General features: G+C 45.9%; 1 protein-coding gene across 1 annotated transcript; it reads left to right on the top strand.

Moving 5' to 3' along the window:
- Window positions 1-7,211: 7,211 nt before the first annotated feature.
- fgf8a (fibroblast growth factor 8a) lies at window positions 7,212-11,159 on the top strand (the record flags this gene model as incomplete). The annotated part of the gene is made up of 5 exons (XM_080507616.1): window positions 7,212-7,243; window positions 7,359-7,395; window positions 8,183-8,363; window positions 9,509-9,615; window positions 10,875-11,159. The coding sequence occupies 5 exons, from the start codon at window positions 7,212-7,214 to the stop codon at window positions 11,157-11,159; spliced, it is 642 nt and encodes a 213-aa protein (XP_080363742.1).
- Between the last annotated feature and the right edge of the window lie 7,556 nt (window positions 11,160-18,715).

Consider the following 18,715-nt stretch of genomic DNA (forward strand, 5'->3'; position numbering starts at 1 on the left):
CCACCCCCCCCAAAAGTCTTGTCAGTCGGCCCCCCACGAATAACAATACAGCAGTTTCACAGCGATGGCACCTGTGTTTGGCCCCCGGGGTCCCAGCACCGCTCTATTGGGCCCATGAAGACACGTTTACGGTGGCTAATACACAGTCTCTCCTCAGCGACCTGAAGCCGGGGTGTGAAGTGGAGTGAGGGGGGGCGGGGGGGGGCAGAGGTCAGCTTCATGTGTGAGCCGTGCTCTCTGTCCAGTTTGAACAATTGGTGTCGTCCCAGTTAGACGATTCCCAGTTAGACAACAGTGGGGTTTTTCCCCCCAGATAATCGATTCCTATTAAGACGACAGTGTTTTTTTCTCCAGTTAAACTATTCCTAGTTAGACGACAGTGGTTTTTTCCCAGATAGACGATTCCCGTTAGATGACAGTGTTTTCCCCCCCTGATAGACAATTCCCGTTAGATGACAGTGTTTTCCCCCCCTCATAGACGATTCCCGTTAGATGACAGTGTTTTCCCCCCCTGATAGACAATTCCCAATTAGACGACAGTGGGTTTTTTCCAGATAGACGATTCCCAGTTAGACGATTCCCAGTTAGACGACAGTGGTTTTTTTTCCCCCAGATAGATGATTCCTATTTAGATGACCATGGTTTTTTCTCCAGTTAAACTATTCCCAGTTAGACGACAGTGGGGTTTTTTTCCAGATAGACGATTCCTAGTTAGACGACAGTGGGGTTTTTTCATTCCCAGTTCGACGACTGTGTTTTTTCTCCCCCAGATAGACGATTCCCAGTTAGACAACAGTGGATTTTTTCCAGATAGACGATTCCCAGTTAGACAACAGTGGATTTTTTCCAGATAGACGATTCCCAGTTAGACAACAGTGGATTTTTTTCCAGATAGACGATTCCCAGTTAGACGACAGTGGGTTTTTTCTCCAGATAGACGATTCCCAGTTAGACGACATTGTTTTTTCCCCCCAGATAGACGATTCCCAGTTCGACGACAGTGGGTTTTTTTTCCCAGATAGACGATTCCCAGTTAGACGACAGTGGGTTTTTTCCAGATAGACGATTCCCAGATAGACGATTCCCAGTTAGACGATTCCCAGTTAGACGACAGTGGGTTTTTTCCCAGATAGACGATTCCTATTTAGATGACAGTGGTTTTTTCCCTCCAGATAGACGACTTAGTTTAAAATCGTATTATCAAATAAAATAAAAAAAGCATGTTGTTAAGTGAATTATTTGTAACATTTCAGTGACCTATGATAAATAGTAATGTATTTTTACACATAAAAACACAGTTTAAAATCGCAGTGGTAGAAGTTAAAAAACAAACAAATAAACAAAAAAGCTGGATCCCGATGTGACACTAAGAACATGAAGACGGCTTATTATTAAAAATACATTTCCATTAATGAGGGAGTGGTAATGTACATTCATGAACAGAAAACACTGGTGTCATCTGCAAAAACAACACATTTTATTACTTTTGATATGTTGGCGATGTGATTTTATATGTAGAAAGAAATAGTTTTGGACCCAACACTGACCCCTGGGGAACCCCGCAGGCAGTGACCGAGCACGATGGCTCGTACTGCAGAGTTTGACAAACTGTTTCCTGACCCCTTATCCAGCACTCTTCTGACTTAGTGATAAATATTTCCTGGTTCATTGTGTCAAAGGCTTTGTTGAGATCGATCAATACTCTTACTTCATACATTTTGTTTTTTGATTGATAGCGTCTTTAATTCCCTCAATCGATTCTGTTATAATGCCAATGACGTTGATGTGAATCTATGTCGACTCAAAGTATTTCCTGTTTGTCTAAGCATTCATCTAATCTGTGTATGAATAATTGTTCTAATATTTTGTTTATTCCCAGTCATGTCAAAACTATTGACAATTTCTTCCATCTTCTTTTTTTTTCTTCTTGTTTCATTATCAATAAAGTACTGATGACAACTTTGTACTCCAGAACAAGGTTAATCAAACTATTTAATGTGTCCCATCTTCCTTTCATCTTAGTTTTATTATTCAATATTTTACTACAATATTCCTTTCTACATGCCCTAATAATTTCAGTTAACATTTTTTTTTTTCATAGTTATCTTCTACTTCCTTAATTCTTTGTTTGATGAATTGTCTGTCGAGTGCATTCTTTTTAATTTTTTTATTTTATGGCTCGACCACAGTTGATTGATCTGTTAAGAACTATTTCCTTTATAGGTCCTTGATTAAAGTGCTGGTAGTTTTTGTCTGAAAGGATAATTGTGTGTGTGCGTGTGTGTGTGTGTGTGTGTGTGTGTGTGTGTGCTTCGTTGTCAATTCGAATGTGTGGGACGGGTCCAGAGCTTCCTCAGCTGGAGGTCTTTCAGCTCTTTACATTATTCTCCCATCGAGCATTCAACAAAGGCCTCACGCCACTGTAGTTAACTCTGTGTGTGTGTGTGTGTGTGTGTGTGTGTGTGTGTGTGTGTGTGTGTGTGTGTGTGTGTGTGTGTGTGTGTGTGTGTGTGTGTGTGTGTGTGTGTGTGAGAAAGCAATCAGCGTCCTAAAAACACATTTATTCAAAAGAAAAATATAGTCTGTTCTTCAGTAATTTCATGTAGAAACGCCGCTTTTTACTGAAACTTCTACTTCCTGTTTCTTCAACTTCCTGTTTCTATAAAAGAGCGGTTCCACCCAGAACATTCCACTTGGCGCAGGTTTGACTCGGCATGTGGGGAATCAACAAAAGGCTCCCTCTCGATACCATCAATCACGCCGTGTTGGGCAAGTTGACGTTCGTGTCAAATTTGTTGTTATTGTTGTTGTTTTGTTTTGCCCCCCCCCCTTCACATTTAGACACACGAGAAAAGGAAGAGTCCTGCAGCTCCTGTCAAGAAGACACATTAGTGACGGTGATCCGGAGGGACGGCGTCCCGCTCCCCGAGTCATTTGCATCATTCTGCCGGCCGGAGCGGCCGAGCGCCGACAGCTGTGGAGATAACAGGCCGCGGTCGGGCCCTTTGAATGGCAGCCGGGGGCCGGGGTGATTGATGGGGGGCTCCCTGCTGCTCCTCTGACAGCTCCTGTCAGAGATCAGATGTATCTACTGGTACAGTCGACATGCCACCCCCAACACACACACACACACACACCCTCCTTCTCTGACTCCGTGATGAAGATGCTGCACCGTCTGACTAAATGACCTTTCCAGGATTCCGTCTTTGTCCACGATCATCCCGATCGGTAACTCAGCCCCCACGGGTCTGGGAGCCTCGCACGTCCCTCTCCATCGACGGTAAAAATACCGATTTTTTTTAATCCCACGTCCACTTTTCACGCACGACTTGACGACCCAGTCCTTCGAATCCGAGAGGCCATGAAGAAGCGGTTTGAGGCGACGGATGTTTGTTGATTTCCGAACGGCTCGCAGTTCTGGTCTCCTCGACCGGAACGTCTTTACCCACGATCATCCCGGTCGGTAACTCAGCCCCACGGGTCTGGGAGCCTCGCACGTCCCTCTCCATCGACGGTAAAATACCGATTTTTTTAATCCCACTTCCACTTTTGACGACCCAGTCCTTGGAATCCGAGAGGCCGTGAAGAAGCGGTTTGAGGCGACGGACGTTCGTTGATTTCCGAATGGCTCGCAGTGAAAAAAAAACAAAACCAGGAAGAGTCTCAGATTCTCTGGGTTGCAGTACGACCGCGACGTTTCGACCCCTCGTCTCAATCCGTCCGTCTCAACGTGCCCTTGAGCAAGACGACGGGACCCCGAAGCTCTCCGGATGGAGGTCAAGCACCTTTCATAGCAGCAACGTCGGTTCAAAAGCAAAACAGTTACTTATTACTTCTCCCAAAAAAAGTTAAGTTTGTAACTGAATTAATCCACACTCGAAGTAACGAGTTACCAGGGAAAGCAAGTATTTTTTTTAAATACTTCTAGAATTTGATTTTTTCTTTTTTTCCTGAGCAGGTTTAACAGTATAGACAGACGACTACATAGGTCTGCCAGAGAAGATAAGACAACTTCATCAACCCTGTGCCAATGATGCATTTTTACATGCGAAAGATCTAAACCAACTTCAATTTAACTCGAGGTTTGGCGCTTCAAGGAGCCGTTCCACTCCAGACGTCACACCACATGTGATTGTCGGTAACAGTAGCCGCGTTGTAACGACGGAAATAATGATTATTTATATGACCTGCTACGGAAAAAAACAAAAAAAAATTTGAAAAACAGTTTGGGAGAGGAACAATGTGTTACGTAAGACAACGTACACGCACGTACATGTCCCCGAATATACACCAATGTATAATATGTACTTCGAAATACAATTAACATGCATCAGTTACACAATTTAAAATGAACATGCCATTATTTTCTATTCATGTAACTTTCAGAATGCACAACACAAGCGGAACACAATCCTAATTATTCAAACGCTATATATCACAAGGCATGGCTTAATAAAGGTCGGTGTCTACTGGACGTGAGTTGATAGAAAGGTAGAGACCAGGTATTGGAGTTTAAAAAGTTTTCATGGTAATAGTTAGTTTTTTTGGTTAGTTCTCGTGAACATACACGGACTGAGTTTGGAACCTGAGAGGTGTTAAGAGTTCAATATGCCAAGAAGTAATAAGTGTGTTTCCTTATTCCGCTCAACCCTGGAGCTGTTCTTCCTCCCTTTTCTGCTCAAATCCCGCTGCCCGTTGTCAAGAGGACACGTTTGCAAGGCCGCACAACAAAACTGGAAACGATAACCGGGGAATAACGACACAGGCGAGATTTTGAACGTGGAACCTTGCCCGAGGTCCTCAAAGTGGAGGATTCTGCTTTTGGAGACGTGGCGTCGCGTCTCCAGACGGGGATCCCAGCGAAGGTATGGACGATCTGAGGGCAGGGGTGCGTCTTTATGTCTTCCTCCCCGCGTAAGGCTCGTGGCTCTGAGAGCAGCAGAAAGTGAGAGCACCAGCAGGTCCGAGGGGGGATGGGTGTTTGCCCCCCCGCGGGGCAGCTGATGGATGCAGGGGCTTCTTGTGTTAGGGGGCGGGCAGCTGGGCCCGAGGCCAGGGTGCAGAGTGGCGGCTACCTGCTGCTCATCGCTCATCATCATCACCATCATCATCATCACACACACAGACACACACACACACACACACACACACACACACACACACACACACACACACACACACACACACACACACACACACACACACACACACACACACACACACTGAGAGTGGACCACGCATAGTTCCACTCCGTGGTCATTGGATGAAGCTCATCGTCTTCACTGCAGCGCCCCCTGGTGGCTGAGGAGTGAAGACACTCGCACCGAACACGAGTCGTGTTCCACAAACACGCAGTCAATTCTCAAACTGGACGTCAGTGATCGTCGATGGTCGTGATCATTTTCACACGTCACGAGAGTGTCGGACTGGCAGAACAGGGTTTCGTCTCGAGCCCAGATGAGGAGGGCAGTTCTGTGCTTGGCCGTCACGAGAGTGTCGGACTGGCAGAACAGGGTTTCGTCTCGAGCCCAGATGAGGAGGGCAGTTCTGTGCTTGGCCGCCTTAAATGATGGTCAAACTGTTGATAGGCTCAAATCAGTTCGGTGACGGATCACTGTGCGCACAGCACATAATTGTTTCCCCTTCTCCACTAGATAACATGGTGAAATAGTAAAAATCCCCCAACACTTCATCCAGAATTTTCTCACTCTGGATTTCTTGGAATTCAATACCCGCCCCCCCCCCCCCCCCCCCCACCCCACCCCCAGAACTTTCGCCGTTTGTCAGATTGTTTGACAATGTCTACAATTCATTATTATTATGATTTAATAGAATTCTAACCTTTTCTTGTAAACTGAGATGATTTTCTTCTCAATTCCGACGATAATCTCATAAATTTGAGGAAATATTCGGATTAAATTGTTTCCCCACAGTATTGTCATTGTAAATGTGCCTTTGAGAATAGATTTTTAAAGACAAAACCGGATTTTGAGGAGAGAGAGAGAAAAAAAGAGAGAAAAAGGTGCAGATATCTTTCAAGACATATTGAATTAATTTGTCCCAATCCTATCGTACTCTAACAATGCTGTTTGTGTCTCGGCCGCCTTAAGCCTTTAAGGCGACAAGGGGCCGCTCTCTTTATCAAATCAAGAGAGGGGATGTTTTAAAGAAGCTAATCGCCTGTAATCCTTTTAATGTCTCACACTTTGCTCTGTCAAAACACAAAGCGGAGAGGATCCGGCCTCAATGAGCGCAAACCCCGAAACCCGCGGGCGCGCGGACGCCGCTGAACCTGGAGGTGCGCGTGGCGGCGTGCGTGGGGGTCATCGGGTTACCGCTCATCCCACACGGTCGACGGTTGACGATACTTAACTTTGCGCAGACGTGATTAAAAAGTGATAATAAAAAAAATAAATAAATAAAAAATCCGTGCGCCCTGCCGTTGCCACGGAGCCGCGGGCGGCGGTGCGCACGGCGCGCGCGCGCGCAGGGCTCCTCCTCGCCGGGCGCGCGGCGCTCCTCAGGTGAAGCGACGGTTTGGATGAGGGGGTGAGGAGGAGGGGTGGGTGGGGTGGGAGGGGAGGGGAGTGGTGCTGTGGGGTGTCCGCTTTTGTTTCTCCCAAAAAAAAAAAAAAAAAAAAAAAAAAAAGGGGGCTTGTTCTTAACTGATCAGCCTGCCATTTTAACCAGGGGGGGGGGGGGGGGGGGGTGGGGGGGGGGGTGACGTGAAAGCGCGGAGCGAGCAGCCTGCGACACACAAGAGTCCCCGCCTGCAGCCAGCCGCCAGCCGCCCGGAGGAGGAGAGCCGCAGCAGCCTGAAGCCGGTCCCACCGCCTCCGCAGCGGGGTCACAACGCACCTGAGAGGCCGACGGGAGCAGCCCTGGGATTTACAGTGCGACACGGAATGGGGCTTCTAACCTGCTGGAGCTTGATTGTTGAAAGATAAGAAAGAAAAGAAAGAAAGAAAGAAAGAACTCCAGTCCGTCCATCCCCCGTGACTGCAGCAGGTAGTCCTGCTTCCATTCAGCTGATCCTCCAGCTCTTCCTCGGGGACTTTGCCAAGGGACGGATGAAGAAGATGTGTCACTGTCAGCACCTCTGACCTTTTGGGGGGAATTTCGCTCGAACCTTTGGAACTTGATTTTTTTTTTTTTTTTTTTTATCCCACCCCACCTCCCCCCCGAAAAAGAAGATTTGATCTCCATCCATCATGCGACCCGTGCCATCCAGACTTCCATACATGTGAGTGTGTCCCCACCTTGACCCACCGTTCATGCGTAAAACTCCACCGATCTTAACAATAACTCACTTTTTTGTTTTGTTTTGTTTTGGTTTTTGTCTCTTTTCTCCTTCACAGGTGCTTGCACTTTTTTGTATTTTCCTACTATGCTCAGGTAGGTTGCTGATTTCATTTCCATTCCATCCATTATTTAATTACGCCGCGCTGATGTGCGGTGAGGGTTTGCTTTAGACGTGTAATTTATTAATACCGGAGAGGGGAGGAGTGATGGATGCTGTTCGTTGGATATTTTTTTTTTTAGTGGCACAGCACTGTCCCTCGGTGCGCGGCCTGCTGGCAGCTTGTGCCGGACACGGCGGCCCTGGCACGGGAGGGACACATACGGATGACCGGGACCGGGGCAAAGCGCTCACCCAAATAAATAAAAAATAAAAAAAAGAAATTGTCATGGGTTTCTAAGTAACCGGTATTCAGACCCATTCCGCCATAACGCAACAAAACGGCAGCTGGACAGAAAGACATTTTAAAATATAAGTGAAATTTGGGCTAAAATAAAATAAAGTTGAGGTGTTTTATTTATTTCGAGAGGATACTTTTATTACGCCGCTTCAACCGCAACCTGAGATCACGCGGATATTATAGATCCTTACAAAACAAAACAAAATGTCTGGCTATTATTCTCATAATTCTGATTTTCTTCTTCTTGCACGGCGATAAATACAGATCGGTGGCCAAAACGGTTGATTTCAGATTTCTGCTTCTCTCTAATTTCTAAATGATTTATTGACTCTCGTCACCTGGACAGCATCCAATCACTTCCCATCTGGTTTGAAAACGAGTTTCTTAGATTTCACAGTTCAAAATCTAAAAAAAAGAAATTAAAAAAGTAGATAATAGAACACAAACTGATGATTGTGGTGGTGCCATCTAATTTCTGACAGGTAACCAATCAGTCCCCGCCTAATTTCACGCAGCATGTAAGCGAGCAGAGCAAAGTGACGGACCAGGTGAGCCGCAGGTTGATCCGGATCTACCAGCTCTACAGCCGGACCAGCGGCAAGCACGTCCAAGTCCTGCCCAACAAGAAGATCAACGCCATGGCTCAGGATGGAGACGTTCACGGTGAGCTGGGACGGAACCGGAGGCCATTTAAAAACTCAACTTCACTGTTTGTCAAGAGTTTGTGTTGGATATATTGAGAGTTTCAACTCATTCCGCGGTGACGTTTTCAGTCTACTAGTTTCACCCTCATTGCGCAATGGACATTTTTAGTTTACGGTTTCACATTTAAATTAGCCCTAGGCTTAGAATTGTGCATTTATTTTATTCGTTCAGTGATTTTCTGAGAGTTTTCTTGTGGTATTTACCCTCTTTAGTCTCCTTTCTTTTGGCTTCTGTTGTTCGTGTGTCATTAATCTTGTCAAAATTGGAAAGGAAAAAAAAAACGGTAAATAAAACTTGAAAAGATGGGATTTTTTTGGTTTCTCATAAATAATTTAAAATCAAATATAGTATATGAGCAAATATTTTGATCAATATAGAAACAAGGCATAGTATTATTAATCACGCGGGTCAAACTAAAAGGTTTCAATTTGCTGACATATTCAGACAGAAGGAAAGTCCTTGATGAATATTTCATTGTGGCCTTTGTCAGCGGGACGAGGACTTTAGGGGTCCGGGCGTTGCACCATTTGTGACCCCCGTTTCTGTACTGTTGGGAGTGCGTGGGGCTCCGAGCTGCAGGAAAGTGTCCGGGCGGGTTGTACAGGCGGCGTTTTGAGGCGATCGTCCAGAGATCCAGCGGATCTGGAAGGGCCATTAGGCGCCGTTCTCTTTCCTCACTGCTGAACGCTTCCTGCATAGCTTCCACAACGGATCCGTCCACCACCTCCAGAACCAGCGGGACAGAAACTAACAGGAATAACCCATCCAACACTTAGAAGGGCCGTGTGTGTGTGTGTGTGTTTAGGTGGATGGTCCCCGACCAGCTTTTGTGGTGAAAAAAAACCCAGGAATGTTATGTGGCGTAAAGCCTTTCAGTGCGTCTCAGCATGTAGAGATAAACGTGTGAGGTCAGCGAGGATTTATCTGAAGGGGGAATTCTTCATGGGCCTGCCAGGGTCGGCGCTTTACCCGGAAAGGAATGAAAACACACGTGGTTTTATCATCCCGCGAGGATTCGAAGTTGCGTAAATCCCCCGTGTTCTCTCTCGCTCCTTGCCCTCCCGCCCCACTCAAGTTCGTTTTTTTGCGTTGATCCCTTTCAGCGAAACTCATCGTGGAGACGGACACGTTCGGGAGTCGAGTGCGCATCAAGGGCGCCGAGACGGGATTCTACATCTGCATGAACAAGAAGGGGAAACTCGTGGGCAAGGTAAGGACAAAAGCTGGAGTCAAGCGGCGGCAAAAGGCTGGATGTCGCATTGTGGAAAGGTCATAGTGTCAACGACTGTAGCAGCAAGGCCGGAGGATTTAGTGTCGGGCTCGTGGACCTGTGCAACGCTGCTCATCTACGTTACAGGGAGGCCCAGAAGTGGAAACAGCTTTTCCGAGTGATGCAGCCTCGGGTGTTTTTTTTTTTTAATCCCCTCCACGATCAGGCAGAAAAACCCCCGTCCTGTTTGAACCACACCTGTGATATTCAGATTCTCAGATGTGTGCTCAATGTCACTGTGAGAGTGTCTGAGGCTGGCTCAGCACACACACGCACACACACACACACACACACACACACACACACACACACACACACACACACACACACACACACACACACACACACACACACACACACACACACACACACACACACACACAGAAGCTGAGGGAGGCGGTGATTTGCTGGGTAGCTTGGGGCAGATGGTGTTCGGGGCAGGGTGCTCGGTGGGCGGGAGGGGTGTGTGAGTGTGTGTGTGTGTGTGTGTGTGTATATGTGTGTGTGTGTGTGTGTGTGTGTGTGTGTGTGTGTGTGTTTCACATGGTTGTTTTTAGCTCTTTTATACAGCTTAAACACTGGAAGGTCGATTTCAATTCACCTGATGTATAAAAAATGATTTTTGCTGTCGTCCACTGAAAAGCTCTCACGGTACTACGATTACTCCGTTGGACCGTGAGACAAACCCCGGAACATGAATTACTGTCACCAACCAGAGATAGTTGGCGTGATTTGACCGCCAATCAAAGATCGACGGGTTCATTTCCAGGCTGATTGAGGTTTTATGACAGGAGCGTCTCTCGTCTCGCTTCTGACCCACGAGGGCTGCTGGAAGTTTGCTGGGGGGGGTGGGGGGGGGGGAGTCATCGCTTACCGTCATCCGCCCCCCTCTCTGATCTGTAATGACTGTAGCATATGTTGCATGTTGGGCTGTGTGTGTGTGTGTGTGTGTGTGTGTGTGTGTGTGTGTGTGTGTGTGTGTGTGTGTGTGTGTGTGTGTGTGTGTGTGTGTGTGTGTGTGTGTGTGTGTGTGTGTGTGTGTGTGTGTGTGTGTGTGTGTGTGTGTGTGGCAGGCTGCAGTATCTCCCTGATATTCCCCCCGCCCTGCATATCTTCAGCAGCGATGCTCTCTGAACATCTGACTCCACATTCTCTCTCTCTCTCTCTCTCTCTCTCTCTTTCTCCCCTTGTTCCCGTAGAAAAACGGACAAGGCCGCGACTGCATCTTCACCGAAATCGTCCTGGAGAACAACTACACGGCCCTGAGGAACGCGCGCTACGAGGGCTGGTACATGGCCTTCACCCGCCGCGGGCGGCCCCGGAAAGGCTCGCGGACGCGGCAGCACCAGCGCGAGGTCCACTTCATGAAGAGGCTGCCGAAGGGCCAGGAGCCAGCGCACCCGGGCCACCACCGGCCCTTCGACTTCATCCGCTACCCCTTCAGCCCGAGGACTAAACGTACGCGGTACTCGTCCCAGCGCTGAGAGAGGAGAGGGGGAGGCTCTGACCAGATCGACCATCAGCAGTTCACGCACTCCTCTCTGACGCCACCCTGGGACTTTTTCTTTTTTTTCTTCTAACCAGCAGGATTATGTCTTTATGAGTAGTTCTATTTTTTTTAAAGTACAAGAGAAAAAAAAAAATGTACATAAAAAAAGAAACGCGTCACAAAATCTATTTTTGTACTCTTGACTTTTTCGTACTGAAACAGCAGGAAAGTGAAATGAGGCGTCTGTTTCTCCCGACGACGTCTCACATTGATTTCTTTGTTCTTGTGTTGGATGTGATTTCTATTAGGACTTTACCCTGCTGCTCAATGGGACTTGAAAGGCCCTGACTGACCACACACACACACACACACACATGCACACACTAACACACACACAGAGTGGCGCTGCAGTTTTTGAGGTTGGGATGAATTGTCTTTCTAACGTGGTTTTCGGCTCCACGGACATTAATGGCAGCTATATTTGATAATCACAGGTCTCCTGTTTGGACTGTAGTGTCTTATCGTGTGTTCTAATTGAGGATACTGATGAAGTGCAAGTTACCTTCCCTCACCCTTTGTATTCTTGTTGGCTGTGAATGTCTGCTTTTATACATATATACATATATTTTTATTTGAGGATGTGTAAAATAATTTTGAAGATGGAATATTTATTAAAAACATGTAATAAATGTACATTAGAATACAGATATTAAACGTCAGTTTGGTACGTGGGATCTTTTTTTTCCTTAACAGTCGGATTTTCTCTATGGACCAATTAATAAATTAAATTTCAGTGAATGCCACACCTATAAGGCTGCACCATATAGCACTGTTTCATCATGAAGGCCATCCAACACTCATAGTCTTCATATTGAAAAAAAAAAACAATTGGAGCACTGCAATAAATTCACAATACACACGACATGATGTGATAAATGATGTTTCCACTGGACAGTCATAATCTGCATGTCTTGATCGTGTTGACAACAGGTCCGATTTCACATAACTTAAGAATCACATATGGAGAACGCAGGACAGAAGTCAGGAGAGGATGAGATTTTGAAAAATGACAACAAAGTTAAACTGAAACGGGACTGGAGCAGAAACTGAAGACACAAGATGCAAAGAGAAAAAGTAGCTGTTATTAAGAAAGAGAAGTGATACTGTTAATTGAAAGGACAAATCCTAAAGACGTCAACGTCGTATACTTAAAAAAAAAAAATCTAAGTCGTAGTGCAATGCTCGACAGTGTTATCACATGTTGAATTAATATGGCGTATGCAGTCTCACTTTTTACATTTGAACAAAAACCATTTTGAACATGTATTCCACAATTACCCCCCCCCCCCAAAAAAAAAAACCCAACTGTGCATGAAACATGGAGGAAATTTGTTTCCTTATGAGTGTTTTGCACTTGCTGGACCAATTAATTGGTGGAAGGTACCACACACACACACACAAACACACACTACATCAAAAGGAAAGCGACAGAAGCAGCTCTTTCCAGACCCCTGCCAAGGTGCATGCTGGGATACCATAAGTTCCTCAGGTGGGCTTTGACACCAGGACCCCCCCCGGTCCAAACAACACGCACCCTGAGCCTCGGGGAGGAATTCCCACTCTGGGAATTGATACGATACGGCGCTGTATCTCACCACCTCCGGGTCTCTTGGTTTCAGGTTTCGCCCTTTTTGTTCAGAGAAGAATGTGTTCATGGCCTCGCCGTGTCCTCGCAGTTTTTCAGAACCCAACAACTTTGAGGGGAAAAAAAAAAAGGAAAAGACCCTGGGAAGGTTGGGTCCAGGTGGAGGCTGACTCTGTGGAGCAGGTCGAGGGAGGAGGTGGGCCACGGCGACTTCCTGCACTGCGACTCCGGATGAACGAGGCCGTGGTGGCTTTTCTCCACGAGGAGCAGATGGTCCACTAGAACAGGGTGTCCTGCTGGACGACTACGTCCCGGTGTCCCCGCTGTTTGTACCGTCCACCTGGGTCACTGCCTTCGCTTTTTTTTTTTTTTTTTTGGTTTTCTCCCCTCTATCTCCCAACGAGCTTCTGGAGAACGAGCTTATCTGCTTTAGATGGTTCTCCAAGTTCTCCATGAGGAGGAGTGAAACTGGGCTGTAAAGACGTCCAAGCAAGTCCAACCCCTCTGGACAAAGACACACACACACACTAGAGAAGACAGTGGACAGTAGAGACAGTCACTGAGAGCTGTGACTGAAAAACACACACACAACGACGACGATGACAATGAAGACGTGGAAGATTATTCTTCCTATCAATTTTCAGATTCTCCTTCTCAGAATGACTCAAAGTCGTCCACTTTACTAGAATTAAACGACCTTCTGGATGAAGCGTGCAGAAGACAATCTGTGGACATAAAAAAAAAACTTCTTATCAGATGTGGAAAATTCGGCAACTCTGTCCTAAAAAGGTTTAAAAAAAAAATGAAATGAAGAAACGACAGACCAAACAGAGAAACGAAAAGAGAGGAAAGACTCCTCTTAAAGCACAAGAACTATAATATGAGTTTTACACTGACGGTTGTCCGCTCAATAAAGACGTTTCAGTCCCGTTCTTTATCTCTTCTCTTTTCATGGATGCTCTTTGACCTTAAAAACACGAGCGGAGAGCAAGATGTCTTCGTCCTCCAGGAGATTTAACTGAACATAATACTGATTTCAATCAGCTGCCGATGATAACATGAGCCCAGTGACTGGCATTCATTTTTCTGTATATACTTTTATTTATTTGAGCACAGTACAAAAGCCTAATTGGGAAAAAAAACCACACAAAAAAACAATTGGACTTTGCAAAATGTCATGTTTCGTTAGTTATTCAGTAAATTAGTCCTAGAATTTACTGTAATCTCTCACATTACTGATGCATTTTGTATCACCACATCAATATTAAACAATTATATATAGCCTCTCTTGGTGTAGAATAGAAAACATTTTATAAATCCCAGGGGCAGATTCTTTAAACATACAAATAAATGTAAGCTTTTCCGTTGTGAGTGTTGCCTTCACTACAGACATATATGATGTACACTTGTTGAATCGGGGTTTTATGTCACAATCTTACGTGTCAGTATGTTTCTCTTAATAACCTTTACTTTGTTGGGTCAACACGGGAAACACATCCCCGTGTTCTGGTGAGTAATTCAACAAGGGGAATCAAAACCATGAACGCACTATAACAGCCTATTATACTATAGAGAAGTACCTGTGATAGCGAACAAGTAAATAATTAAACCATAAGCCAATAAAGATGTTTCAGTCCCACCTTAATGTCACCGTGTAAAAGAAGCTCTTCAGCCTCCTCATTAAAATAAATTAAAACTGTTGAGGAATTCCTTGTAAAAGTCAATGGAAGGTAATTATCCCAAGTAAAATCATTCGCCCAACCCCATGAATGCTCCACGATTAACTCTGATTAACTCAGTTGTTGCACTGGATTTAACTCGGACACGTCTTCTTCAACAAGCTTTGACACGAGTTAAATGATTTAATTCTATTCTTTATCTAATGTGTTGGGATCTCAATAAAACACAGATGAGGGTAGGACCCTGATCTATGTCCCCTTCAGACCAAAGACCTAATAGAGTCTTGACAAAACCTGACATTAATCTGCTTAAGTCCTTCCACATTGGATTTCCAGGGGGATTTGTCAGTGAGGATTTCCCACGCTGGCGCCACACCCATCGCTTAAAGTCACTTCTTTAGAGCAACGATGCACCTAAAAATAGCAGAAATGTGTGATCAAATCAAAGTTTGTTTGATTTGAAGAGATGATGTAGGTTTGACACCATGTGAAGGGGAGACGCCTGGACTTCTTTCTCTTTCGTTGTCGAGGGATCGGTGGCACGGAGGAAACAGATGAAGGCTTCCAGGAGGCCGGCTGAGACGAGGACCATGCAGTGGACTTCCGCACTGGATTGGCTGGAAATTTCTGGAGGGGCTTCCTCAGCTCGGCCTGGACGAGAAAGCCGCGATGGACCGTGAGCCGACTCCGGAAGTTGACAGTTGCCGTCAATTCGTCGGCATCAGGACAGTCACCTGGGGTCGATGGTCTCTCTGCTGAGTTTTGTTGAACGCTAGAATATCCTTGGACCCGAGCTTCATGCAGCCTTGCTGGAGTGTCGCAGAGCAGGAACTGTACTGTGTGCCTGAGAGAACAATCATGGACAATGATGTATGTCGTATAACAATCTTAATTTTGGTATCGTGTGTTTTGACCCGGAGAATGGGCTCATCGGGGTAAAATGTGATTTCCACACTGAGGGCTTTGGGTTTTGGTGATGGGTGCCTTTCCTGGATTAGTTTATTGCACACAGCTTTTGGTGACGGCAGGGCTGGATCGTACCAGTTCCTGTGCAGCGGGGGATCCGACAAGGCCGCCCCAATTTCAGGTCAGCTTTGCAGGTTAGCTATTTGCAGGTTGAGGGTACGATTGGGTGGTCTCTCTTTGCCTGGGTCCTTATTGGACCTTGATCTTCCCCGGAATGCCTCTGCTTATGCAGATGTCAGCATTTTTGTCATAAACCAGGGGGATGTTCAATATTTGCAGGATACTATGCACCTGTATGAAAAGGCCTCACATGCACCGGTGGATTGGAGGGGGGAAGAAAATGATGGTTTGTTGGTTGGGAGAGTGGAGGGTTGAGCAGTTCCCAGTGCTACTGGGGGGTTTCAAAAGGGGGAAGGAGTGGCTGGAAGTGCCTGGGGTGTGGACGGTTGTCCAAATGGAAATTGCTGCTACCCCAGTTGTCATACAGGGGGACGAGCCTTCAGTGCCAACAACTTGTTGGAGTCGGCTCTTTGGTACAGGCTGAATGTTTTGGGAAACATTGGATTCATGTTGCAGCTCCCTATCTGCTGGTGGCTTTTTGACGTCATACACCCGGCTCCCAAGGTGGAAAGATTCTTCCACGGTCGCTATTCCCTCTTACGGGCCGTATCCTAGTTTTATCGTCCATATCAGTAGTTTTATCGTTGAGACTCACCCCCGATAGCATCCGATGCGTCGTCAGTCCACTAGGATGTCGGGTGCTCTCCATTTTCTTCACATTTTATAGTGTATTGTTCTCTGCACACACATCTGTGTGGTTTCATTACAAAATCAAGCAACAGCGCCCTCCCGTGGCCCGACATACTAACGACATTGTTGTCAGTGGGTCCGCTGCCGCAGCGTAAACACACTCCTTTTTTTTTTTTCACGGATTCGGTGTCGTCACATGACACGTTGTCGTGTAAACGGGGCCTTTGAGTAAATTGACTGCATTGAGGGCCCTATCACTGCCTGTGTGTGTGTGTGTGTGTGTGTGTGTGTGTGTGCGTAAGGTAGTTTGGCTTGTGGGAAAAATCACACCTTCTCAGGCACCAGCCTTGCCATGCTAATGTAGAACAATTCCAGTGCACAAAAAAAAAAGGGGGAAAGCTTTCATTGACTTTATTGAGCCACAAATACAATCCTGAACTCAGGATAAATAAACAGAGGCGCCTTCTTCATTTACGTAGGAAGCAATTTAACCTCTGCGTCAACCTCCCCTGTGGAGGTTGTAGATAAGTCGGGTGTGACCCTGCCTCTCTCTGAGCCCAGCCACTGGACCCCCCCCCCCCAATATATATATGAGGATATTTCATTTATTCACGTGGTCATTTTGGGAGGTGACGGGTGTTGATTATATTGACAGAGAGACTGAAATATTGTTGAGTTTTTAAAATCATTTCTTATGTCAGACCTTTTGTAGGTTTACCTACAAAATAAAAAATAAAAAATTTTTTAATGGTGGGAGTATTGAATCTTGAGTGATGCTTTGCCCCTTCCCTGTCAACCCACACTCAATAAACTGGTGTTAAAAACATCTGGGGATCTTCTGTCCGACATCTGCGGTTGTTTTCAGGGAAATTACAGGGACCCTTGGTAGGGATTTTGCTCATGTGATATAAATCATTTGAATCGCGTTGGTTTCTCGACCTCCTAACCGACGCTTGTGTGGGCCCATTCAGATGGAGTGAGTACAGAAGCAGTGAGGAGGATGGGTTCTCTATCAAAAATGACAGACAAGCCATTGAATCCAGGTTTCCATTCAGCCATGTTAACAAAAGCGACCAGTCAGGACAGGAAGGATAATTGAAACGCAAACAACTGATCAAAGAGTGGCTTCAGTTCGACAGTTTCATTGTTTATGTACGGGCCTTATGAGAGACCTGTTGACTTATCCAATTGGAGCTGTAAACTTTTGTTTGTTCATGCATTTCCAAGACTGATTGTCAGGCTGATCTGAACAATTACCAGCTAAATGTGTTTGCCAGCTCAGGCAGAGCCCCTCTTCACTCTTTACTGCCCTAAAAGATCAAAAGGAAACCCACTCCCCCAAACAGTCCCCTTGAAACACCCCCACCATAACCCCCAACCCTCCCTCTGCTCCTGCAGCCCTCCTCCCAACCTCTTCATTTCCTTTTAGCCATGACAGTTCAGCTGCAAAGCCAACCATAAATGATTTTCTCCGACGGCTCAGTGTTGGGGACGTGGCCTTTGGAGCGCTCCGCTTTCAACCGGGGGACACATCTTTTATTAAAAAAGAGAATGAAAGAAAAACAATCTGCATATTTCAGTCATGTGTGGTTGTGCTCAGCTGATCAAAGAGCTGGAGGGATGCCTCTTACAACTCAAGGCTGGTGGACTCTCGTGATGTGAATGAGCACAAATTGATGCTACTGATGCTAAACAGTTAAGCGCCCCACAAGATGTCATAAGGTCAATCAACTTTTGGTATTCATTTGACCGTGACACATCTCTGGCAGTTATAGAGGGTAAATAGGCCTCCGAGCGGTGCTGCTCTGGTTGTTTCCTTCACTCCACGGCACAAAGTCTGGTAATGCATAAAGATTAGTTTGTGTGCAGACAAGACAAGGAGTGTGCGTGTGGAATTAAAGACAGTTTGATCAAACTCTAAGCAGAGCATGTTTTTAGAAAGATAAATAATTTGACAAATTATTCTCATTTCTCTCTCTCTCTCTCTCTCTCTCTCTATATATATATATATATATATATAAATGATTTGACAAATTATTACAATAATTTCTCTCTCACACACAATAAAACTTATTCTCACCACTCACAGCTTATCATTGCCGTATTTTCTTTATGTATATCACACTTATATGTATATTTCATTATTTGATTGGCCAGTCCAGCAGGTTATTATGTTTGTGACGATGCGTGGTCTGGATTCAACTGCTGGCCGAGCCATTCTGCGTGGAGTTTGCATGTTCCCTCCATGGGTGCGTGGGCTTCTTCCCCGTCCAAAAACATACATGTGAAGCTAATTGATGACCTTGAGGCCCTGTACCCACATGACAACGCCGTTTCGTGATGACCACATCGTTTCTGGCCGATCATCCACACGGCGTGGCGTTTTAGAAGCCACCTGTAGGCCAGTGAGCCATGACGTCATTTAACGACAACAACGTCAATGGCGGACTCCAGGTCGTGCAGCAGCAGCTACTGATGCTATCGTCTGGCTTAATACGGCAATATGTTGAA

The sequence above is a fragment of the Blennius ocellaris genome, assembly GCF_963422515.1.
Source record: "Blennius ocellaris genome assembly, chromosome: 13".
NCBI classification, from domain to species: domain Eukaryota; kingdom Metazoa; phylum Chordata; class Actinopteri; order Blenniiformes; family Blenniidae; genus Blennius; species Blennius ocellaris.